The 27,196-nt window shown below is 35.4% G+C and overlaps 1 protein-coding gene across 1 annotated transcript in view; it reads right to left on the minus strand.

Moving 5' to 3' along the window:
* GRID2 (glutamate ionotropic receptor delta type subunit 2) overlaps positions 1–27,196 on the minus strand; it is a 1,497,839-nt gene that overhangs the window by 250,181 nt on the left and 1,220,462 nt on the right. Inside the window, exon 12 of the mRNA XM_061164751.1 lies at positions 9,490–9,628. Coding sequence (XP_061020734.1) covers positions 9,490–9,628 — 139 coding nt within the window. The remainder of the gene's footprint in view (positions 1–9,489; positions 9,629–27,196) is intronic.

Below are 27,196 nucleotides of genomic sequence, written 5' to 3' on the forward strand. Positions count from 1 at the left end.
TCTTTCACTTTCATCAAGAGACTCTTTAGTTCCTCTTTGCTTTCTGCCATTAGGATGGTGTTGTCTGCATATTTGAGGTTACTAATATTTCTCCTGGCAGTTGTGCTTCCAGTTTGTGCTTCATCCAGCCTAGCATTTTGCATGATGTATTCTGCACATAAGTTAAATAAGCAGGGTGACAATATACGGCCTTGATGTATTCCTTTCTGAATTTTGAACCAGTCCTTTGTTCCATGTCTGGTTCTAACTGTTGCTTTTTGACCTGCATACAGGTTACTCAGGAGGCAGGTAAGGTGGTCTGGTAATTTTATTCCTTCATGAGTTTTCCAGTTTCGTGTGATCCACACAGTCAAAGGTTTTAACCTAGTCAATGAAGTAGAAATAGAGGTTTTTCTGGAATTCTCTTGCTTTTTCTATGATCCAACAGATGTTGGCAATTTGATCTCTGGTTCCTCTGCCTTTTCTAAATCCAGCTTGTATATCTGGAAGTTCTCAGTTCACATACTGTTGAAACCTAGCTTGAAGGATTTTAAGCATTTCCTTGCTAGTGTGTGAAATGAGGGCAACTGTGTGATAGTTTGAACATTCTTTCGCGTTGTCCTTATTTGGGATGGGAATGAAAACTGACCTTTCTAGTCCTGTGGCCACTGCTGAGGTTTCCAAATTTGCTGGCATATTGAGTGCAACACTTTAACAGCTTCATCTTCTAGGATTTGAAATAGCTCAACTGGAATTCCATCACCTCCACTAGTTTTGTTCATAGTAATGTTTCCTAAGGTCTGCTTGAATTCACACTCCAAGAACTTGGCTCAAGGTGAGTGATCACACCATCATGGTTATCCAGGTCATTAAGATCTTTTATATATAGTTCTAATGTGTATTCTTGCCACTTCTTCTTAATATCTTCTGCTTCTTTTAGGTCCAAACCATTTCTGTCCTTTATTGTGCCCATCTTTGCATGAAGTGTTCCCTTCATATTGCTGATTTTCTTGAAGAGATATCTAGTCTTTCTTATTATTTAGTTTCTCTCTATTTCTTTACATTCTTCACTTAAGAAGGCTTTCTTATCTCTCCTTGCTATTCTTTGGAACTCTGCATTCAGATGTGTGTATCTTTCCTTTTCTCCTTTGCCTTTGGCTTCATACTACTCAACAATAAAAAAAAAAAAACAACAAACCATGGATGCATGCAACAACTTGAATGGACCTCAAGGGCATTTTGCTGAATGACATAAAAGCCAATTTCAAAACAATTCAACCTAATTACACTGTTAGAATGAGTGTAGAATAATCTTGGTTGCCAAGAGCTGGGGATGGTGTGGGAGAATGGGTGAGGGTGAGCATATAGAGGTAGAATGAGGGAGATTTTGTAATGATTAATGGTTCTGTATCTGTATTGCAGTGGTGATTAGTGATTCTATACCAGTGATAAAATGGCTAAGTACTGTGTGTGTACATAGTACCCATGTCAATTTCCTGATTTTGATACTACACTGTAATTACTAAGATGTAACCATGGTTCATGGGTGGGGGGCTTTCCTGGTAGCTCAGCTGGTAAAGAATCCGCCTGCAATGCAGGAGACCCTGGTTTGATTCCTGCATCAGAAAGTTCCCTTGGAGAAGGGATAGGCTACCCACTCCAGTATTCTTGCCTGGAGAATCCCAGGGACAGAGGAGCCTGTCAGCTACAGTCCATGGGGTCACGAAGTGTCAGACTAAGCACAAACATTGTGGGGAACTTGGTGAAGGGCATATTGGACATTTCTGTTATCTCTGTGTTGTAACGGTACTGATTTAGCAGTTTCCTGTATATATATATATAATTACTTCAAAATAACAAAGTTTGCTTAAATATCGACAAAACACTGCTCTATGATGGGCTTACTAGTGGTAAAGGACCCGACTGCCAATGCAGGAGACACAACAGACTCGGGTTTGATACCTGAGTTGGGAAGATCCCCTGGAGGAGGGCATGGCAACCCACTCCTATATTTTTGCCTGGATAATCCAATGGACAAGGAACCTGGCAGGCTACAGTCCATGGGGTCACAAAGAGTCGGACGTGACTGAAGCAATTTAGGACACACTACTCTATGACAGATTATGGATTATTAATGCTTTGTCCTTCAAGATTTTACTTTCTAATTTCTCAAAATAGCTTTGTGTTACTTTCATAAGAAGAAAGTGTATTAAAATGGAATAAAAATAAGTCTGATTTCCTTTTTGATGGCTCAAGGCTAAAATTAATTAATAAGCAGAATGTGGTCTAGGAATAGCAAACTTTGAGATGCAAATTTTGGCAAAGTTGCATCTGAAAATTAGCCTAGTCAGAGTAATTCCTAAAATTTCCTCACATTAGTAACTCTCTTCTTTGCTATCAGTGTAACTAGGAGATAGTAAACCACACCTATCTTTAAATATCTTAAAAGAAAATAATCTGAAGCAATATTCCTGCATTCACAAGGAATATGAATGTCAGCCTAGAGATATAAATTTTCTCAAGCCAAATTTCTCTTAAATTATCTTTAATCCTTATATATTTACAAAGAGCACTTGAAACAAGAAGATATGTGGATCAGGTTTATATCGAGTAAAGACATACTATTAAATGCCATAGATATATGTGTGTTAGACACCTCCAATGAGATTCCATAGGCTCCTCCATCTCTTCTCTCCTGCTTATCCTCCTCTCCACAGTTAAAGCTATCTTTCTTAAATGATGTCAGTCTTCATTATCTCCAGGAAAAAAAATCTAAATTCCTTAACAAGGTTTATTATGTCCTGTAAAATGTGGTTCTACCCTCCATTTCTATTTCACTTCCTGCCACTCTCACATCACTGATCTTAAACCAGGAGGAAATGAGTATATTTTGATCATCTACCTTTTGCTAGATATTCTCCTAGGAGTTTCATACCTCTGCAATATGCCACTCCTTCAGTCTACAGAAATTTATTCTTTAAGACCAAACTTTCTGATGATACATCAGAGAACCTCTGTGATGCCTAATAGTTTTTTCCCTTTCTCCTCCTCTTCTCTCCAAGTTGACTTAAATCCTTCCCTATGTTTATACAATATTTTATAAATAAATTTATCATAGCCCTATGTCATTTAATTCTACATTGTTATCTCTCCAAACAGATTTTGACTCAATGATAATACCTAAATATCTTTAAAGACTAACACAAAAGTATGTGTTAATCCACAATTTACGTAGTTGGTAAAGCTTCAAGTCAACAGTGGGCAGTTATTAGTTAAGCTTTGGGAGACTTAAACATTATACATGGATTAGCAAAAATAAACTAATGGTACTATATCAAACTAGAAAGCTTTTGCACGGTGAGGAAACCATCAACATAAAGAAAAGACTGCCTACTAAATGGGGAAGATATTTGCAAATAATATATCTGATAAGGGGCTTCCCTTGTGGCTCAGCTGGTAAAGAATCCGCCTGCAATGTGGGAGACGTGGGTTCGATCCCTGGGTTGGGAAGATCCCCTGGAGAAGAGAATAGCTACCCACTCCAGTATTCTGGCCTGGAGAATTCCATGGACTGTATAGTCCATGGAGTAACAAGAGTCGGACATAACTGAGCGACTTTCATTTTCATATCTGATAAAGTGTTGATGGTGGTGGTGGCTTAGTCAATAAGTCGTGTCTGACTCTTGCAACCCATGGACTATAGCCCCCAGGCTCCTCTGTCTAGGCATTTGGAATGGATAACCATTTCCTTCTCCAGGGGATCTTCCTGACCCAGGGATTGAACTCACATCTCCTGCACTGGTAGGTGAATTCTTTACCACTGAGCCAGCTCGGAAACCCAGATACATAATTAGTTGAATTAATTAAATGAAACTGATATATCTATTTAGGAATTTGTTATAGTTAGGAATGCTTGTAATGACCTTTCCAAAAGTATACTTGTAATGACCGTTATTAACAGTAACTTATCAAAGATAGTTACATAGCTCCGTGGGAGCAAAGGAGAGGAACAAATCATTTCATTAGAGAGTACCTAGCAGTTGCTACCATTCCTTGTTTCCCTAGACTTGGGAACAGGCTGAGATGTCTAAGCCCAGTGATACTCACTGTATGGCACTGAGAAAAACAGTTGCTCGATAAATTTTTCCCTTTCCAAATGTAGACAAAAAGAAATGTAAATCTCCTGTTATTGCTATGGTAGCAAAAAAGTGGTCTCTTCTAGTGAATAGAATACCTATGAATTTCTTTTTGCACATGTTTAGAAAGAAATTTATCTCAAATTAGTTTGATTCAGTGGCTGCATTAACTCAATATTTTGTTAGTCCAACCTCAACCACTATGAAAAATGAATGCATTAAACATAAAAATATGGTGGGATGTTGGGGTTCATTTGAATAGACTCAAGCTTACTTATAGCTCCAGGAGATGAAAGTCCTGAAGTTTTATCACCACAGACCAATCTGGCTCTAAAGTTATTGATGACTAGAACCACACAACTGTGATTCCCCCATAGCTATTTTCATTTTTACAAGTGAAATAAGTTGGTTTTTGAAAATTATATCACAGTAAAGATTAATATGGGCTTCCCAGGTGGTGCTAGTGTTAAAGAACCTGCCTGTCAATGCAGGAAACTTTAAGAGACACGGGTTCAATCCCTTGGTCAGGAAGATACCCTGGAGGAGGAAATGGTAACCCATATCTGTATTCTTGCCCAGAGAATCCCATGGACAGAGGAGCCTGGCAGGCTATGGTCCACAGGGTCAGAAAGAGTCAGATACAACTGAAGTGACTTAGCATGCATGCAAAGACTAATATAGTTAATGGTGATGAATTATTACCCAATATTTACTCTGAAAATACCTTCAAAGCTTCACATGCTCCATCTTATCATTGCACTTTTAGCCCAGGGCTTCCCTGGTGGCTCAGTGGTAAAGTCTCTGTCTGCCAATGCAGGAGACTCAAGAGACTCAGGTTTGATCTCTGGGTTGGAAAGATCCCCTGGAGGAGGGCATGGCAGCCCATTCCAGTATTCTTGCTTGGGAAATCCCATGGACAGAGGAGCCTGGTGGGCTATAGTTCATGGGATCACAAAAAGAATCAAACCCAACTTAATGACTAAACAACAACTTTTTAGCCCAACAGAAAAATGTATATTTCAATTTTTAAGTATTTGCAAATAATTTAGTTATTTGTTGTTACTGTTTAGTGACATTAAAAGGCCTAGATGTCATTCGAGTCTTACAGAAATTGCATATAATTTTCTCTTTAGCAACTGTACTGTATATATCAACTGTGTCACAATCTGTCATATTAACTCATATCAGAACATAGCTATGTTGGGCTGACCCATCACTGAAGGGATATGAAATTAACTTGTCAGTTATCTTCTCCAGAGAAAATTCTCTTTCAACATTTTTATTAATGGCAAGTGCCAACTGGAAGGTTGTGAAGTGAAGTCTCTCAGTTGTGTCCGACTCTTTGTGACCCCATGGACTGTAGCCTACCAGGCTCCTCTGTCCATGGGATTTTCCAGGCAAGAGTACTGGAGTGGGTTGCCTTTTCCTTCTCCAGGGGATCTTCCCAACCCAGGGATCGAACCCGGGTCTCCAGCATTGCAGGCAGACACTTTATGACAATAAATACCTAATTTTGAAAAACAGCTACCTTTTACAAAATGTATTCAGTTTCCTAAGAATAAATCTATTGGATTTCTCCTACCAAAATATCAGGGTTTCTATCAACTACCTGTTTAAAAGTAGCTGCTTTTGTTTCTCTCACTGACAGTCCTCTAACCACCTTTACCTCTCCTGGTGTCAAGAAGTGACTTCAATTTGTGTTTTTTGTTTTGGTGTGTAATTGCTTTATAAGGTTGTGCTTGCTTTGGTTGTAAAACAAGGCGAATCAGCCATTTGTAGACACGTATCCCCTCCCTGTTGAGCCTCCCTCCCACACTTTCACCCACCCTTCTAGGTCATCACAGAACACAGCTGGGCTCCCTGCGTTATACAGCGGCTTCCTGCTAACCATCTATTTTACGCGTGGTAGAAATGGCAACCCACTCCAGTGTTCCTGCCTGGAGGATCCCAGGGACGGCGGAGCCTGGTGGGCTGCCGTCTATGGGGTCGCACAGAGTCGGGCACGATGAAGCGACTTAGCAGCAGCAGCAGCAGTGTATATTCCTCAACGTTACTGTCTCAATTTGTTTCCCTCTCTCCTTGCCCACTGTGTCCACAAGTCTGTTCTGTACACCCATGTCTATTCCTGCCTTGCAAATAGGTTCATCAGTACCATTTTTCTAGATACCACATATATTCATTAATAGATGATATTTGTTTTTCATTTTGGGAATAAAGTCGTGGATAGTAGACGCTTGCTAATAGCACAGCAATTGGGCTGGGAAAAGGTACTCTGATGAGGATTGCTTCATTTAACGATGAGCAAATCTCATGAATATAAAATGATGAAGAAGCATGACACTGGATGGTTTTCTGAAAAAAGTTTCTATCTTTTCTAAGAAAAATTAGAATTTTCCAAGAAAGTTTGACATCAATTATAAATGCAACTTTGACTATTTCCAAGAAACATTACAATTATGTTTACCAACACAGCTGAAGCATGAAATTAGAAGATATCTTTAAGTTTGGAGAGAGACTCAGGCTTCTTTTAACTTGTTTGGCTCTGATTTTCCCCTTTCATAATTAGTCTGGTGATAAGATTAGAAGGAAGGGGAGGTTTATTATACTCATGGTTGGCTTTTAATAATATGAGTTGGCATTTGAAAGAAGTAATTTGTTAAAAAAATGAACGTTCAGTTATTTTGGATTGTGGAACTACACTTGAGGGAAACATCATGTGCAGTTATGATCTGTTTCCATTAAATTTTACTTTAGAGAAACCTATGGGTGTAAAAATTTGATAGAGACTTTTGCTCCCACTGCTATTACATGAAAGTCTAAATACAAATAAATGCTAGCAAAGTCGGTAATGACCAAATAGCTCAGATACACACACACCCTGAGGCCTACGAGCCCAGTGAAATAGTGGATCAAGCAAACAAATTGTAATACTCATCAAGAGACAAACTGTAAAATAAAGAAAAACTTCAGTAGGTAAAGTCATGAATTGGTATTGAACTAACATGGGTTGAATTTCCAGCTCTGACGCTATTCACACTGTGATAGTGAGCATTTAACTTCCAAATTGCTGTTTTTTCATCTACAAAGTAGGAATAATAGTAGTAATTGTATTATTAGGGTAATTTTGAACACTGAAGGGGGTATATATAATATGTTTAATAAATCCATAATAAATTCTCAGTGAATATTGTCCATAATTTTTATTATTTATGATTATTGTTGTACACTGTATCAAATGAGTTATCTAAAATTTTCTTTCTTTATTTATTTTAAAATGTTTCAAAGCCAAATCTGACACAAATTTTCGGCTTTAACTACTCTTAAAATACAGCATGTTAAAGTTGATGAGAAGTATATTAGTGAGATAAAATACCCCATTTTTATTTTTAAAAACTGTTTCTTTCAGTGCAATTTCTATTGACTGGTTGTGCCAAGCAATTTTACTCTGAAAGGTAGGTATCAATTATAGAAGTAATTAGTTCATGTTGGGATATTCACCTACAGAACTGACCCAACACAAAAATCTCCTAACTTTTGAGACTTTATTTCCTCAAACAAATTGAGCATTTGTAGAATGTCATTATTTACATTACTATACTTAACAATGAATAAGGCTATGACACATCCTTTACAATGTTCCCTAGAAACAACTGGTCATTCAAATGCACAAGGGTATGGAATGGGGACTAGTGTGGTACAGTCAGAACATAGATTCAGGAATGAGACAGATTTAAGGTCTGATCTTTAATCAATCACTTATTACATTTACAGTTTGAGGAAAGTTATCTATCTTTTCAACTTCAGTTGCAAAATGGGCTATTAATAAGTAGTATGTATTTCAGAAGATGGTTATAAGCATTAAATGAGCCAATGCATGTCAAACATCTAGCAAAAAGTTTGTCATCTTGTGAGTGCTCAATGAATGTTTTTTATTTGCATAATTTTACTAACTCATTGATTTCTTGGGCTGGAACATTATAATCATTTTCATTATTGCTTAAAATAGGAACATGATGGGGTCACTAGTTTAAATTTTCCATGAGTTTCGCTCTGCATCACTTATAACTTATGTCACACACAGAACTGGCTACGATACAAAGGTAGTAAGTTGAAAGGATATGGAGGTTCTGCACCAAAGAAATAGCTAGGAAAATGACTTGAAGACTAAGATTTGATAAGAGAAGTTGGAAACATATTTTTATAAATGGATTAAATAATTGACTCATGAATTTAATTTGGGGGTTTTCAATTTATATACCATAAGCAATTGAAAAAAATACCCTATATCTTTTTAGATCATTAATTCTTGATTTTATATTTAGTATTGTGCTATAATAATTTTGTACCTACTAATGGAATTAATTTACATATTTTTTAAAGGCAAGAAGAACTCATATTTTCTCTTAAAGATGAATTAAATCTCTAATGAATTCCTTGACAAAGCGAATTATTCTAATCTTCAAACTGTCAGTTTTGTTGAGAAATAAATGTCTTTTTAACTGTAGAAAAGTTCAAACTACTTTGTTTTTGGATTAATAAAACATTTTCAGAAAACATTTTCTTAAAACCAGATATAGAGCATTACGAGGCACAAGTTGAACTGTGGCACTGACCAGACCTTATGGCATGAAATCACACAGAGCAAAACTGGCCAAGTAAATCAAAGGCCTTTGGATTCTCGGGGCTTACAGGAATGTCATTTGTGAAATGCAGCACTGACTTAGGTAGCTTTCAGGATTCAAAAGTGCACCGTAGTTAATGACAATTTACCACCACTGCAGCTGGAAAAACAGCAGCAATAATATTCGTATTAGCTATAATGCAATGAAGAGACAGAATGTGGTTTTACTTCTTGGTTACCTCTTTCCCTCTTTCCCTCTTTCCCTCCCTCCCTACCTGTCTTTTATCTCTCAATTTCCTAGTGTCTACCTAACTATCTACTCAGACACTGCATAATGGGATAGATTCAAGGCAGAGACTATGACTGTCAACCTTCATATATCTATCTATCTATATACACACACATATAAACATACATATTTTAGTATGACTCCTTTTTCCTTCTTTTTTATAATACTGCTGATACATAGTCATATTTTACAGAGGTTAAGAGTCTGAATATGTCTTATTCTTCCAAGAAAATGTTGTAAGCAATGTTCAAAGTATACCCAGAATTTTATTTTATAAAAAGTGCTCCACCAAAACTGTACTTTCAGGAATTTGACTATTTGTGATGTCTGCACATCAGAAAATTAAGCCTTTACTTAAAAGGAAGTTGTAAATTTATTACAGACACCACATACTTATTTAAGTAGCTCTGGCCTCTTCTGTCACTTCCCATATTTTGCATCAAGTGGAATCTTTGTCTACTTACTGGATGGAGCTTTCAATGCGGGTGATGGTGAGGAAAGCAGCAAGATTTGCTGTGTAAGATGAGATGACAATCAAAGCAAACAGCCACCAAGCCCCCATCATCATTCGGGTGGCCAGAGTTGTGTATGGGACTTCTCCACCTGTGGAAGGAAGCAGAGAATAAAAGAACATCAACAAGTATTTATTGAGACTCTGAGGTCATACACAGTCAACAGCAAGTTAACTTGTAAGTAATGAGAATCTTTCTACATAACATCAGTGTAGATCTCTGTATTTTGCTTACGTTCACCACTTTTTTTTTTTTGGTAATTTTTAAACGATCAAGTAATTCTTGTAAACAAAGAATCTCAAGGATCCAGAAAAAGCATAGCTAGCTGTTCTCCCCCTCCCAATTTTTATAGCTATTTATTTATTTTTTAATTGGAAGATAATTGCTTTACAATGTTGCGTTGGTTTTTCCACTGTACAATGAAGTGAATTAGCTATATGTATACATATATCTCGTTCCTCCTGAACCTGCCTCCCGTCTCTCACTTCCATCCTGCCCTTCTAGGTCATCACAGAGCACCAAGCTGAGCTCCTTGCGACATACAGCAGATTTCCAATAGCTATCTCTTTTACACACAGTACAGTATATATTTCAGTGCCACTACTGAACCACTTGGCCAGTTTACTTGTTTACATTTCAGGAGCTGCCACTCTTAAGTCTATAATCATGATGCTTTTTAAAAGTGAAAATGATATCATATTCTCCTGATTCAAATTTCCAGTGGATTCCTGTCACTCAAAAAAAAAAAAAAAAAAGAAAATCTGAAATCTCTATCAAAGTTTACCAGGTCCTACATGAACTAATCTCAGATCCGCTTTCTGACTTACCTTTTCCCACTCTCTGAATGTCCTCTAGTTTCTTGTAAGGGGCCACAATGATGTCTGTCCTAGGGCCTTTGTACTTGCAACTTTTATGCCTGGAATTCTCTGTTTTTTAACTTAAAAATGACTCTCCTTTTAATTTATTTAAGTTTCTGCTCAGATGATACTTCTTCACCAACACTTAATTGTCACTCTATCTAAAATAATTTCCACAGCCCCATTCTTTCAGCCACCTTATTTTTTTAATCAAAAATTTTCATATATTTTATATATTTTTATTTTCTCCTCTTCCTCATTATATGGTTTCTAACATAACAGTTTCTGCCCCATATTAGGTGGGTAAATAGTTGATAAATGAATTCATGTTTTATATGAAGTTAACAATCTTTCTAAAATAAATTAGTTTTCTGTTAAGTGTAAAAATAGAGATAATACTACATTTGCCTAGGTACATCAATATGTGAATTGCTTAACAAGATTTAATTAATTACCATATGAGGCAGATTTTTATGCCAACCACTAATTCTCACTGTGTAATATTAATACCTGTAAACTTTCAGTGTAGTAAAAACATACCCTGTGGGTATGACCTGAGCTATTTTTCTGATATAATATACTCAGAATAGGCTAACCTCTGATATCTGGAACATATTTTTTCAAAGGCAGTTATGATGCATTTTGGATACTTTCTTCTCCAAAGCAATGGAAATATTCACTTGGCTTTTAAAAGATGAAAGCAAAATAAAATGTTCATTTTTAAACCAAATGGGGACTTCCTAGAAAAATGACTAATTGAAAAAATAATAATAAAATATGAGCAAGATGACTGCTAAAGACTGAAAGATGTTAATAAATGTAACAAATGTAGAACAATAAATTCATGACTGAAAAGGCTAATTGAAGGTTTGTGTCCATGAAGTCTTCACCCTTGATTTGAGTTGTTATCACACATAAGAAAGAATACTTGTTGAGCTTTCCTCGTCTGTGGCATAAAGTCTGAAATTTGGAAATTCAAATTTCTTGGGGAGTCCACATAAAATGACATTTTATTTGATATCTGTACTTAGAAATCAAACACTGAAAGTAATGGTAATCTTGACTCCTGACACTTGTAATTAGGAAAAAATTCAAAACAATCCTCCTACTGATAGCAACTAGAAAAAAAGAAGAAGAAGAAGAACAAATACTGCATTTGAGAGCTAAAGAAGCAGTAAAAAATTAGAAGATGAAGATTCTGAAGAAGAACTTCAGAAATGTGACCTGGTATTTAGGCCTGTTTTCTCCTAAGGGATAAATGTCAATTTAACAAGAAGGTAAGAAACTGAGATGCTGAGCAATGCTCTTGAAAGCCTTCAAAATCAGGTGGCTATAAAAATTAAGGCCCAGGGCTTGCCAAATAGGGGTGGAACTATGAAAAACAGAAAACCCTCATATGCTTGGAAATCAACAATTACAATTCCATTATGCCATGGGTTGCATAAAAATCACAAGAGAAGTAAAAAAATATTTTGAAGTTGGTGATAATAAAAATACTCCAAACCAAAACTCCACATTTTGATACCTGACAGGATGCAGCTAAATTTGTCTTTGAAGGGAAATTCACAACTTCTATAAGAAAAGAAGTCTGAAAATCAATGATCTACTCATCAATTTCAAGAAGTTAAAAGAAAAGCAAGTTAAACCTAAGGACACAGAAGGAGGGACATAATAAATATAGGAGCAGAAATCAGTAAACTAGATAAAACTAGATAAACACAACAGAGAGGGATGATCCAACAGAAGTTTGGTTCTTTGGAAATATTTATAAAAAGCTGTAGATGTATGGCAGAAACCAACACAGTGTTGTAAAGAAATTATCCTTCAATAAAAATAAATAAATATTAAAAAATAGAAAAAAAAAGTTCTTGAAATTGATCAAGAAAATAAGTAAAGGCACAAAAATAGGAGTTAAAAAGGTATATTGTTACAAATGTTACAGATATTAGAAGGATAAAGAGGAGGATCATATGCACAGTTCAATGCCAATTAATATGAAAATTGAGATGACATGGACAAATTTGTATAAAAATTGCTACCAAAAGAAATAGAACATTTCAATGATCTTATAAGTATTAAAGACTCTGAATCCACAATTAAAACCTACTCATCAAAATGCTCAAGACCAGTAGATTGTTTTCAGACTTTCTGGAAAAAATCTACCAAATGTTTTAGCAATAATTAAGTCTAATTTTACATACACTCTTTCTAAGATTAGAAAAAAGCAAGACACAAGTCGATATATTTTATAAAGAAAACACAACTTTGGTAAGTAAAATCTGAAAAGGTTATTCCAAGTAAAGAGAATGACAGGCTAATCTTTCATATAATTGTAGATAAAAAAGACTTACATAAATTAGTAAACTGAAAATTGCAAAAATAAATAGGCATGATGAGTTTATTAAATGAAGGCAAAGGTTGTTTGGCATCTAAAAGTAAATCATTAAAATTCACTACATTAGCACTATAAAGGAGAAAAACCCTATAATCATCTTGGTAGAAGTATAAAAAGCACAGATGAAATTTAACATCTAATCATAAAAATACTGAAAACCTAGAAATACTCCAGCAAACTGGAAATAAAAAAAACCTTTCTTAGTCTCACAAAGATTATTTTCAGGAAGCCGACAGAAAATGTCATACTTACTAACAAAGAAAGCATTTTTAAAGGCTATCTTAAAGGCTGTGAGTTGTTATCACTTCTATTCAACATTTAATTGTAGGCACTAAACAGCACAGTACAATATGCCAAGAAAATAAAGAAAGGAAAAATACTAAAGAATTAGAGAGAATGAAATAGAAGTTAAGGGTTAGAGATGATGTATGTATGTAGATAATCTAAGAGAATATGAAATGACTTACTAAAATTAATGTCAGCTATCAGTTTACTATGGTACAGAGTCAACGTTCAAGGATAATCAGACATGCATATACCAGTAACACTTAAGACATGAAATTTAAAAATATACACTATTTGCAATAATACTAAAAATATAACATATCTAGAAATAAAGATGTGGAAGATCTCTATATGAAAATCTATAAAACTTTCTTGAGTGCAATAAAAGAAGGTTAAATAAATGGTCAGATACATCGAGTTTATTGATCAGACTCGGTATTATAAAGATATAAATTTTTCTCTCTCACACACACATACAGAGAACAATGAAATAATACTATATAGCAATGAAAATGAATAGATTTCACTTATAACACCATGAGTGGATTTCACAAACTAAATATTGAGTAAAAGAACGCTCACTGTATGATAATAGTCCAAAACTAGGCATCATGAATGGTAGTGCTGATCATCTCATGAGTGGTAAGCTGTAGAATAATGGTTGAGATGGGGAAATCGGGGTTGTGCTACAGGTAACGTTCTATCTTTTCCTAGGTGGCAGTTATACTGGGATTCCATTGCTGGTAATTCACTGAGCTGCACTTTTAAGTTTCGTGAACTTTCTGTACTTACATAGTATTTCATAATGCAAGAAAAAAAAACTAAATTAAAGAAGTAAAAGAGTAAAAAGAGAGAACGGTGAGTTTAATAGAAACTATTTTTTCCCTTTATTTTGTTTTTTTGGTCCACAATTTGAAAAAAGAAAATATTTTCATAGATTCTGAAGGCTAGAAGACAGGTTAAAAACAAAAAAATTTCCTGCTAAATTAAAAAAAAACAACCTTATATCGCTAAAGCATGGCAGAAATTAAGCTGGCCATTCCTGACACTTTAGGGTGTAAAAGGGTCTGAATCCAGAGTTGGGCATTTTGATTCTATAACCCCTTGGTGAGTTTGAGGTCTCCCTACAGTGTCACTCTGCAGAAGTGTGTAGAATTCGTATTTTCCAAAGTGACCCTTCTGCAGTAAGAGAAATGTTCTTTACACAGATTTGCATTTTGATGTGACTGGTTTCCCACCTCAAAAAGTACATCAACCTTGCCACTGTATATATTATCTTACTTATAAAGGTTGTTAAAGAAGTAAAATAATGTTTTTCCCTCAGGCAAGATTATGGAACTTGATAATTTTGCCTGAGTAAGGCAAAAAAAATGTTGCTCTAAGTCTTTTTCTGTGGGAGTATACATGCATTTTTGTGTTTGTCTGAAAATACAGAAAGGTAATTGTTGGAGATTTTCCAATTTCATTGCATGGTAAATCAGCTTCTTGAAGGTTTAAAAACTCACAAAGTAAAAAAAAAAACAAAAGAAAACAAAAAACCTCTCGAGTGTGTATTATATAATCTGGGACTATGATTCTTTTTTTACGAAATATGATCAAGAAAAAATAGAAAATTCATTGTTATCTTTCCTTATAAACATTTTTTTTCCAGAATTGGATCCTTATTGAAATTAGGTTATTAGCAAAATGGCTAAAAACCCTTATAGCAAATAGAAATTTTCCAATATTAGGGATGATTGAATATGTTCAAATAAGCTGGTCAATTGGCGTGTCAGTAAGTATTAGAATATTTTATACATACAAAATCACAATTTAGAAAATATGAATAAGGATATATTGGCAATGAGCCACTGTCAAGGCAATGTTTTACATTTAAGGATTGGTGATGATACATATCTCCTAAATTCATAAGATATGTCAATCATATTTATGGATTAATCTGTTCCTTGAAGTTCATTCATAAATAGACTTAGAGTCTGACTGTGACTAGATTTGTAAATGCTTTAATATTTTTTCTTTTGATGGAGGAAATGGAGGTAATAAGGAGGAGCATGTGAGATACCCACAAGATTCACAGTTACTCACAGGTTACTATGTCCACTATCTGAAGGCAGTGCAGGCTTTACAACGTATGGTTTGAAGTGGGAGAGAAGGATAGCAGAAAATTACAGTGTGTTATGGTAAGGAAATTTTTCTATTTACAATTATTTTTCAGTATTTTTTTTATTATGGCAAGCACAAAGCCTCAGCTTGGTGATAATAATTCTGTTTAAAATTTTATATCTGTTTTCATAAAGGGAATGAAAATCTCAAAATCCCTTTGGCAGGCAACAGAGTCTAATTAGAATTTAATAGTATTTCACTTTTATTATTTGTATGATTATTTTCTACTTAATGCAAATGCACTGCTTTTATATTTATTTTGGTAGAAATACCTTTATTAACAATAACTCTGACCTCTTTACAATCTCAATTTCAAGCAATCCATGCTCCTATACCATCTTTTATCTTGTGAGTTTCCTCCCCTCATCAAGTTGACACTCGCATTCCATCTAAGATCTATTCTACTCTACCCTGTTTTCACTATGAGACCCTAATCCTATTATATGTAGTTCCCTCCTACCCAGCTTAAATCCAGTGATTTGTTAAGATCAACATTGAATTTTTCCTCCATTCCTTTGAAACCCTCTCATGCTCAGTTGTGTCTTCCCTGCAAGAATATTGGAGGGGGTTGCCATTTCCTCCTACTCCAGAGGATCTTCCCAACCCAGGGATCAAATCTGTGCTTTCTGCATTGGCAGGCAGATGATTTTACCACTGCCCAACCTGGGAAATCCTTTCAGCAGAGCCCAAACACCAGTCAAATCCAATTCTTTCTTTGCTCTGTCTTGTACAACTCATTCTAAATTCATGTCTATAAACTCTGAGTCTTTAATGCAGCATCACAGTCATATTAACGTCAGTTCAGTTGCTCAGTCATGTCCGACTCTTTGCGACCCCATGGACTGCAGCACGCCAGGACTCCCTGTCCATTATCAACTCCCGGAGTTTACTCAAACTCATGTCCATTAAGTCGGTGATGCCATCCAAGCATCTCATCCTCTGTGGTCCCATTCTACTCCCGCCTTCAATCTTTCCCAGCACCATGGTCTTTTCCAATGAGTCAGTTCTCTGCATGAGGTGGCCAAAGCATTGGAGTTTCAGCTTCAGCATCAGTCCCTCCAATGAATATTCAGGACTGATTTCCTTTAGGATTGACTGGTTGGATCTCCTTGCAGTCCAAGGGACTCTCAAGAGTCTTCAACACACAATTCAAAAGCATCAGTTCTTCAGAACTTAGCTTTCTTTTATAGTCCTATCCTCACATCCATACGTGACTACTGGAAAAACCACAGCTTTGACTAGATGGACCTTTGTCAGCAGAGTAATGTCTGCTTTTTTATATGCTATCTAGGATGGTCATAAATTCCCTTCCAAGGTGCAAGCATCTCTTAATTTCATGGCTGCAGTTACCATATGCAGTGATTTTGGAGCCCCCCAAAATAAAGTTTGTTACTGTTTTCCATTGCTTCCCCATCTATTTGCCATGAAGTGATGGGACCAGATGCCATGATCTTAGTTTCCTGAATGTTAAGTTTTAAGCCAACTTTTTCACTTTCTTCCTTCACTTTCATCAAGAGGCTCTTGAGCTCTTCTTCCCTTTCTGCCATAAAGGTGGTGTCATCTGCATATCTGAGGTTATTTATATTTCTCCCGGCAATCCTGATTCCAGCTTTAGCTTCATCCAGTCCAGCATTTCTCATGATGTACTCTGCATATAAGTTAAATAAACAGGGTGACAATATACAGCCTTGATGTACTCCTTTCCCAATTTGGAACCAGTCTGTTGTTCCATGTCCAGTTCTAACTGTTGCTTCCTGACCTGCATATAGATTTCACAGGAGGCAGGTCAGGTGGTCTGGTATTCCCATCTCTTGAAGAATTTTCCACAGTTTGTTGTGATCCATACAGTCAAAGTCTTTGGCATAGTCAATAAAGCAGAAATAGATGTTTTTCTGGAACTCTCTTGCTTTTTCAATGATTGAACAGATGTTGGCAATTTCATCTCTGGCTCCTCTGCCTTTTCTAAATCCAACTTGAACATCTGGAAGTTCATGCTTCATGTACTGTTGAAGCCTGGCTTGGAGAATTTTGAGCATTACTTTGCAAACATGTAAGATGAGTGCAATTGTGTGGTAGTTTGAGCATTGTTTGGCATTGCCTTTCTTTGGGATTGGAATGAAAACTGACCTTTTCCAGTCCTGTGGCCACTGCTGAGTTTTCCAAATTTGCTGGCATATTGAGTGCAGCACTTTCAGAGCATCATCTTTTAGGATTTGAATTAGCTCAACTGGAATTCCACCACCTCCAGTAGCTTTGTTCATAGTTATGCTTCCTAAGGCTCACTTGACTTTGCATTCCAGGATGTCTGGCTCTAGGTGAGTGATCACACCATCTTGATTATCTGGGTTGTGAAGATTTTTTTTGTACAGTTCTGTGTATTTTGCCACCTGTGCTTAGTATCTTCTGCTTCTGTTAGGTCCATACCATTTCTGTCCTTTATTGTGCTCGTCTTTTCATGAAATATTCCCTTGGTATTTCTAATTTTTTCTCTTCTCCACTCTCTTTGATAAGAATTCCAGTTTCTCTCTCTTCTAATATCACAAATTCCATATGCCCATCCTAAGTCTTAGAAGATGATTGTGAAATCTATCTGGTTTATAAAATTAAAGCAATTTCAAGGAACTTCCAGAGAAAAGCACCATCCAAAACAGTTTTCAGATTGTACTTTAGGGTAATAAAAGGGGGAAAATGTGCTTATATTTTCAGAATAAAGCAACTGGAAAATAAACAAAAAGTATATATATGGCAATCGGGGGTAGCAGAGTGAAAGAAACAAGAACTGAATTACAATCTCTGTGACTGATTTGTTATTTAATTTTAAATGTGGAGCTGTTATATGTTTCACACAATTAAAAAGAATATTAAATTTTAAAAAGAGCAAACAATGATAATGTAAACTGATAAAATTGAACTTGAAAGAATATCAAATTAGTGACATAATTGTAAAGACAAAAATGCAATGACTGTTTCCCATTACTGAAGACTACAGCCCTTTTGGACAGCCCTCTCAGATAACTCTCTCTTGTAGTTTTAGTACCTATTTCCCATCTTTGCCCCTTTAAACATAAGAGTGATAATAGCTCCCTCTGTAACTAGTGGGTACTGTACCAACCCTTGCTACTTTCTCAAAACTCCATCTATATCGCTGTAGAGAGTTCCTTTAGTAACCTTTCATCAATGTCCCAAACAGAATGTACCATCTATGTCCTATCTGGTATCATGTGAGGTCCCATGAAACAAAAGTGCAAAAATGGGATTCTGGGATTGAATTGCTCATTTATCTATGTAGTGTATATTTGTGGGAAATGGAACACTGGCAACCCACAGCCTGTGGTTAACATTATCATTTATTCAGTTAGTACCAGTGTTGGCATACGATGGAGTACATATGGAATGCAAGGTCCTGGGAGACAAAGTGGCTGTGGCAATAACTGTGATTTTAAAAATTGTGGTTTCAGCAAACTGCTCTGAAGTCTTCAAATAATATAAATGTTAGAAGAGAAATTGAAGGCAATAAATACCCAATTCAGAAACAATGTAAAATTTGAGAGGCATGATGGCAGCTTTGAAGCGCTCTCTTAAATCATAGTCTCAGGGTAGATATGACTGAGGATAAGATTAAGGCTTGACTGTAATGGTGTACTCAGTTGCTGAGTTGTGATTCAAATACTAATTGAATCTTCTGCCTAGTGTGGTCTCTCATGGGAAGGCAAGGGCACTGATGAGAAATTTGAGCTTCTGAATCTCTCTGAAACTTCTTAGCATTGGAAGCAACCACCCCTTCTGAGGGAATCAGCCTTCTCTAGCATAAATGCCTCTTACTGACCGGACCCAGGGAATCATAGTTCTCTCCTCACTGACATCACCCCTCATTGTCTCCAGGCTACAACTTAGATTCCAACATAACTAAGTCAGAGACATATAAAGCCTGCTAATAAAAGCTTTATACCACATAGGATAAATGTAAGTATTGATTAGGGCAGATATATTGTCATGGATGGTAATGATCTGGAATTTGATATTTAATATATTGATTTGATACTTGGGGAATGGTGGTAACAGTTTATTGCACTGGCTAATTGAAGGATGGACCAATAAAGAATGGATTTTGTAGATAATCTATACACAACATCTGTTATACTGTAGAGATACAGGGAGGTGGCAATGTTAGAATGAATCTGTTCTGGACAATCTGTTTACCTCCTTGGTTATTAGTGAGAGGAACACTCTCTACACAGAGACATTAAGAAATGCAGAGGATGGGGTGGAACACAAGCATTACTGAAGAGTTCTGTGTGCTTGTCCTCTGTTGGCCTGAGATGACACTGGAATACTGCAATGAAACTGGATTTCTTGGTATCAGAATGAGTACAGGTTGATACATGCTAAGTGTAGAGTGTAGATATCTGTTCAGCTATCACAGACAAGGTGAAATGACCATAATCTGATAAGGTAAGTTGCAAATGGTAATTGATGTGTATTGACCTTCAGAGATCCATGCTGCTTGCTGCTGCTGCTGCTAAGTCGCTTCAGTCGTGTCCGACCCTGTGCGACCCCACAGACAGCAGCCCACCAGGCTCCCCCATCCCTGGAATTCTCCAGGCAAGAACACTGGAGTGGGTTGCCATTTCCTTCTCCAACGCATGAAATTGAAAAGAGAAAGTGAAGTCGCTCAGTCGTGTCCGACTCGTCGCGACCCCATGGACTGCAGCCTACCAGGCTCTTCCGTCCATCAGATTGTCCAGGCAAGAGTGCTGGAGTGGGTTGCCATTGCCTTCTCCTTCAGAAACCCATAGTGGTAGCTTATCCCAGGGTTCCAAAATGTGGAATAGGCAGTCAACTAAGGTACTTCTTGATACGTATGGACAAAACAATTCTAGATCTGAAAGCAGAAAACCTAGTCTAAATTGCTGACTGGGAATTTGGAGCCACTTAGCCAGTTCTTAAAACTTCTCTAGTTTACAGATCCAAAACCCCAATATTGAAGAGGATACCAGCTTAGCAATTTTTGATATTTATGGAAATTTTTCTCAAGTAAGTTTTTAATGCTAATAGTCATGCCACACCCATAGTTTTGTAATTTACTTATTATATTTTTACTGAACATTTTCCCAGTCAGATACACTATAGCTTACGTTAGTATCCTATTTTTGTAAAAGTAGGGATTTTATATCATCATATACCATATTGTAATAAACATCTTCTTTGAATGGAATCCATGAAGACAAGTCGTTTGGTGAAAAAATGAATTTTGTTATGTCTTATACAAATGTCAAAAATTTTCAAACACATTTTTATAACAATATTTACTGAACAAATAATGATAGATAGTGTTCCTCCTCTACCGTTAATATCTTTCTGAAGTGTTGACATTTCAGTTGAATGACAAAATACTGTTCTGGACTGGCAGATAAATCCATTTGCAGCTAAACAAAAGTAGGCTAGAAGGCATGAGACCATGTAATCAAAATGTCAATTTTCCATATATAGGAAGACTTCTCTAACTTATTATTTACATTTTCACAGTAATTATAATACATGTAAAGCTGCTTATAAATAGTAGTTCCTTCTTTCCAACTCTTTAACATTATCTATACACTTCTGTTTTAAAGAGTTCTATAAAAACTGAATAATAGATTTTAACATATTTCATTTTTTCTTAATTAATAAATTGCTTTTATACAGACAAATGCCACCTATACATACTTACACAAAATAAGAATGTTCTTCTGATCAAATAAAAAAAATTTTCATTTCAACGTTAGAACTTCCAATAGGGATACTCTTTATAGTGTTTGAAACTTAAGGTTTGCGGAATTCAATACTATAGAATATTTCTGATGGACACATTATTAAAGTGTTAAATTAAAAATTAATTATAATCAAATTAAATGATTGCTGGTTATACCACATAAACCTTATATCCTGATCTTAAACTAAGTTCAAAATACTGATTGCTATGACTTACAGAACTAAATTGAATTACATTACACTTAAAAAGTAATACTTAGCATCTTTTTACTTTCATAATGTTTTCACCATTCCAGCTCCTATAAAATTTTCACTATTTCTAATGAGCTAGGGAATAAAAAGCAGCCAACTGAAAGCCAATTTCCTATTCAATACTACAAAATTAAAACATTTGAGATGTTAGTATTTCAATTAAAAGAGGATTTCAGGTTCTCAGTTTGTAAGGCAGACTACATTATAGTTTTATACAAGTTATAACTCAAGTAATAGTCAAGGAAATTGAGGTTAAGGGCTTCCCTGAAATATGAGCTCCCTCGAATGCAACATTAAGAACATGGATGAGCAATACATACAGTGTTTACCATGATTCCCCACCACAAACTAGTTTACTTTCCTATCTCCAAGGACAGTGGCAAGTGATGATATATAGAAACACTTGCTGCCATTTTTTTCTCTAGGTCTTATTTAGTCAAGGCTTTTTTCCCCTGTCCTGCATCAGTTGCTTGGTACTCAATTATATTGGAAGAAACGATCACAGGATATATAAATTGTACTAAATTGTTCAATGATTCTGAAATGACACTGAAATTAGAAGTTCTTTTTCTAAAGGAGCTTCTATACATTTGAAATTGACCAGTTTAGTTGGAAGTTTTGGTAGTATATATGGGTGTTTGTGAGCTTTCCACTTACTCATAGATTTGCATTTTATGGTACTAATGGTTAATGAAAGCAGTTTTAGCATAAACCACAATGGATCGGCAGACACACATCTTCCTTGAATTTCCTGCCATTTTTACATATGACAAAAAAATATGTTCACTTATCTCTTTTTCTTTTTCCTTTCTCAATATCTGCCATAAGGACCTTGTGAATCTTAATGATACAAATAAGACTTTGCATCTTCAGAACATTGTTATCAAAACTAAATTTCAACAACTATGGAGAAACAATCTCAAATCCTCATTGACTTTCAGAATTCCCAAAACTTGTATGCTTTTTATATTTTACAACACACACACACACACACACACACACACACACACACACACACACTTTAAGAGGTGCTCCTAGAAATATCTTCAGCCTCTTTATTCATGCTTTTATTATGTTTCATTGTGATATTTTAGCAGTCTTATTAAATATATATATACACACACACACACACATATATATATATATATATATACATAAGAGAAACCAAATAGAAACCTCATTTTTTCTCTCCTGGTTTGTTTTTAGATATGCTAGTATGTTTTGTTTATAAGACTCAAGAGCGTAAGTCCAAGATTTTGATAAAAGATTTAAGTGTACATATAGTACATGAGATTTTTTAATCTGATATTATAAAAGTAAAGTGAGATTTTAGTAATTCAATATAAAAAGGGTGAAAGATATCCAGATAAAGCCTTCAAAATCTTCAGAAAGCTTTTAGGTAATCTGGCTCAAGGATGAACTAATAATTTTAATATCAATTTATATATCACCTCTTAGTTTTTCTCATATCTACCATGTTTGGCTTCATGTACTTCTAGTTTATTTTTGTTTACCAAATTATTTGATTGATACTTTAGATGCTTTGTTCCTATTTTTAATATATCAATATGTATCAATTGTCTATCTGCTCAGCAAAAGGGAAAAACAATCCCCCCCCAAGAAAAAATCAGGAACATAGGGCATGCTTTGAACAAGGAATATATCATAATTCTTTGAATAATTCATTTTAAAGTATATACCAAACACCATTTTCTGAAGGTCTCAAAAATGATTACTTTTGTTTTTATACTATTTTTTTTGTCACCTACTGATTTCAGTACAGTCTTGGTAATGAAATGAGGACTGGGACAGGCGCTTAGGAAACCTTGTCTGGATAACGAGTCATTTGTCAAAGAGCATGAAGTTAGATGGCAGTTGAGTCAGGCCTGCCACTCTGCAGTGATGTATTAGCTTTTAATGTTTTAAAATAATTATAGCAGGGCCTAAGCCACTATATAAAACCACTATATAAATTCTAGGGCCATTATCAACCCCATTTTTCAGGGATTCAGTCAATCAGTGGTTCTGAGGAAAACTTCACCCATTTTACTAATCCCACAAGCATTTAAGTTCAAAAGGTAAGCAGCAGTTGTCAACAGAAATCAAAAGTAAAATGAATCTCCAGGTGAAGCTTTTAATTACGTCTGGAATTTCTGAGATTGGGTCTTAAACTAGGCCTTATGCATATGTGTGTCATTATTTCCACAAGGTTAGAAAAGACTAATGCATATTCAATCAGTTTTAATGATAGTAAGAGAGCCAGGTCTAAGTCTAAAATACATTTTAAAGCTCTAAAATGCCATTTATGCCCATAAACCTGCTAATCACCATTGGAGATTATTTTAAAATCATAACTCATTTATTGACTATATAGTAAGATTTACAGTTTGATAGAGAAGGAATTCAGTCTTTCAAAAACAATAGTGGCCTTCTCAATTCTGAACTTCTTTATCCGGTTTTCCAGAATTCTTAGGCTTAAATTATTAGGAGGACATTTTAAGGAGCAGAAAAAAATAAAATTTTCTCCTTGTTTTATTATTTTGATATGAGATTTTGGTGTGCTGGTGTTACATAAAATTTACTGAGATAAAATATAGACATTTATTCAGTATATGGGCTCTATATATTCAGATAGATTTCAATATGTAACGTAGATCTGTAACAGAAGAACATAAAATAATTCATATCACAGTAATTTCTTCAACACTGTTGATTGAATAAGCAAATGTGTATAAAGAACAGTTCATGTATTTCTGTGTTTGTGAATGCGAATACATAAGCTGAATGCATTTCAGAATTCCACATTACTTAAAGTATATCTGCTCCTTTTCCTCCTCCTCTTTTTTAAAATGAGCTATTCAGGTGTTTTCTAGATTCTTTAGGAAGTTCTAAAGGCATTTTCAATCTAGAATCCCTATAGTCACTGAGTAAGGGACTTGGATTGAATTGATGAGCAATGGAAAAAATCAGGAAATACGTTCAAATTCCTGGACTTAAGCAGTAAAACAAAACCACAGATGTAACAAAGTAGGAAGGGAGGTCAGGAAGTAAAGGGTTCAGGGTGAAACTGCAAACCAAAACAAACAAAAATCCTATTAAACCAAGACAAAAGCAGGAAGTAAGAGATTATAAAACAAAGGTCAGGAAACAAAATAATAAAAGCCTCTATTTGTTGAGTATTTACTAATGCATTAGGCATTGTGTTAAGGGTTTATAAGCATTTTCTTATTTAAAATCACTACAGTCTTATGAAATGGTTAGGAAAGCAAGACTGGGTTTTATCAGCCAAGGTCAAGATCACAGAGGAGTAAAGATAGATGACTCATGCTCACAGGTTCTCATGGACAAGGGAAAAGACCAGTCAGAGAGTGACACATGTCAGATAATCTAGGAAGCTGGATTCTAAGAATCATGGCATCTCTTCCTCTAAGTGTGTTTCTTATGTCAAAGCTTCTGATTTATTACTGCTAGTTCATTTTCTCCCTCTGTTCTCCTCAGTAATAAGAATGAACAGGTTCATTATGGGCAGACAAGGTTAAAAAACATTAGGACAGATTCAAACAAAATTAAAATAAAGAGTAAGAAGAGTTTAGATATCTGTAAGCATTAGGAAAAATCCTCCTTATTTTGTCTTGGAAATAACTTACTAAGACCATGATACTTTTTTAGATGATAGTAGGGAGGAATCAACTTAAAACATGACCAATATAATTAATAGAAGACTTTGGAAGATGTAACATAGCAGGAAGGTGATACTGCAAAGATGAGAGTCTAATGATAAATGAACTATAGAGAAAACAGGTATGGAGAGCTCTTTCCACAGACTTGTTCTAGGAGGTGGGCTCTGATTCCATGTAATGAATTCCATTGTTTGGATGACTCAGCAAGTGAAAGTGTGAAAGTGTTAGTTGTTCAGTTGTATCTGACTCTTTGCGACCCCATGAACTGTAGCCCACCAGGCTCCTCTGTACATGGAATTCTCCAGACAGGAATACTAGAGTGGGTTGCAATTCTCTTCTCTAGAGGATCTTCCTGACCCAGTAATCGAGCCCTGGTCTCCTGTACTGCAGACAGCTTCTTTACCATCTGAGCCACTATGGTGATGTATGAACTTTTTATTGTATCAGTAAAATATTATAAGCCCCAATTATTAAAGTTATATCTATTATTTTTCTTTGTAAATTGCTTTCACAAATAAACTTTGTAACTAACCTTAGACACAGTAGGTTATACGCAGGTGAATAAAACTTTAATGTATAAGTTTTACGTGCAAACAAAATGATGAATTACTTTTTTGTTTCCCCTTTTCCTGGAGACATTCATTTACCTTGGTTCTCTGCATAGGTTTATTGAAAATAGAAAAAATATATTTTTTTGCTTCTTCCAAGATTTACAAACTTAGAAATTTCATCTATGCACAAATGGCAATATATGAGAGACCCCTGACATTGCTTAATAACTCAGGTTGAAAACAGATATGAAAACTGATATGATTTATTTGAAAACAGATATGCTGGGAGATTTTCATGTGATGATATTATCTGAGGAATTGTTATTAATTATAGTCATATGACTAAGTTCTCATGCAGTTTTCTGCAACTTTCTTTTTTTACTTCTTTCATCATGTTGCTCATGATACAAGCTTAGATTCTAATTCTAATAGGGAAGGAACTTTTCAGCAGTCAGATATTTTATAAAATATTGGTCACTTGTAGACAAGTGATGAATTCCAAATAAATCAAACTAATCACTGACCAGTCATTTTTGTGGTTTAATACACCACTTCACAACATGTTTAAGAGTTCTCGTCTGCCTAATAATCTTTGATGACTCTGGGAGTAATAACTTGAAGGTTATTTGATTTTTTTTCCTTACAAATGAAATTGTTAAAATTACAATGACTATATGGATAGGTAAATTCTGATCACCTACTTTTTCTTTTGTCCTCTCTTCTCTTTATGGAGCTGTCAAATCCCCCTCTTCTCCCTGCCCTGCCCTGGTCATTATCACTTTGAACAACACAGTCCAGATCTGAAAGAGACACGTGCACCCCAATGTTCATTGCAGCACTGTTTATAATAGCCAGGACATGGAAGCAACCTAGATGCTCATCAGCAGATGAATGGATAAGGAAGGTGTGGTACGTATACACCATGGAATATTACACAGCCGTTAAAAAGAATTCATTTGAATCAGTCCTAATGAGATGGATGAAACTGGAGCCCCTGATACAGAGTGAAGTAAGCCAGAAAGATAAAGAACATTACAGCATACTAACACATATATATGGAATTTAGAAAGATGGTAACAATAACCCTATATGCAAAACAGAAAAAGAGACACAGAAATACAGAACAGACTTTTGAACTCTGTGGGAGAATGTGAGGGTGGGATATTTCAAAAGAACAGCATGTATACTATCTATGGTGAAACAGATCACCAGCCCAGGTGGGATGCATGAGACAAGTGCTCGGGCCTGGTGCACTGGGAGGACCCAGAGGAATCGGGTGGAGAGGGAGGTGGGAGGGGGGATCGGGATGGGGAATACGTGTAAATCTATGGCTGATTCATATCAATGTATGACAAAACCCACTGAAATGTTGTGAAGTAATTAGCCTCCAACTAATAAAAAACAAACAAACAAACAAAAAAAAACAGCAAGGCAAAAAAAAAAAAAAAAAACACAGTCCTCTTTGATAGTTAGGTATGTAAAAGTTTTGCTGTATTTTAAAGTATTCTAAAAGCCTCACTATTTTTATATAGTATAATTTTGTACCTTTATAAACACCAGTAATACACACTTAAATATCTGAGCTAACTTTCAATCTGGTTTTCATCACACCTTTGTTCAAATAATTTAGTCAGCGTTTTACCCAAATCATTTAGTCAGCACTTAAGTGTTGTAGAGTTGCCATACTTTCCATCCAAGCAATTTCCTCTTCTGAATATGCTAAAA

The sequence above is a fragment of the Dama dama genome, chromosome 17, assembly GCF_033118175.1.
Source record: "Dama dama isolate Ldn47 chromosome 17, ASM3311817v1, whole genome shotgun sequence".
NCBI classification, from domain to species: domain Eukaryota; kingdom Metazoa; phylum Chordata; class Mammalia; order Artiodactyla; family Cervidae; genus Dama; species Dama dama.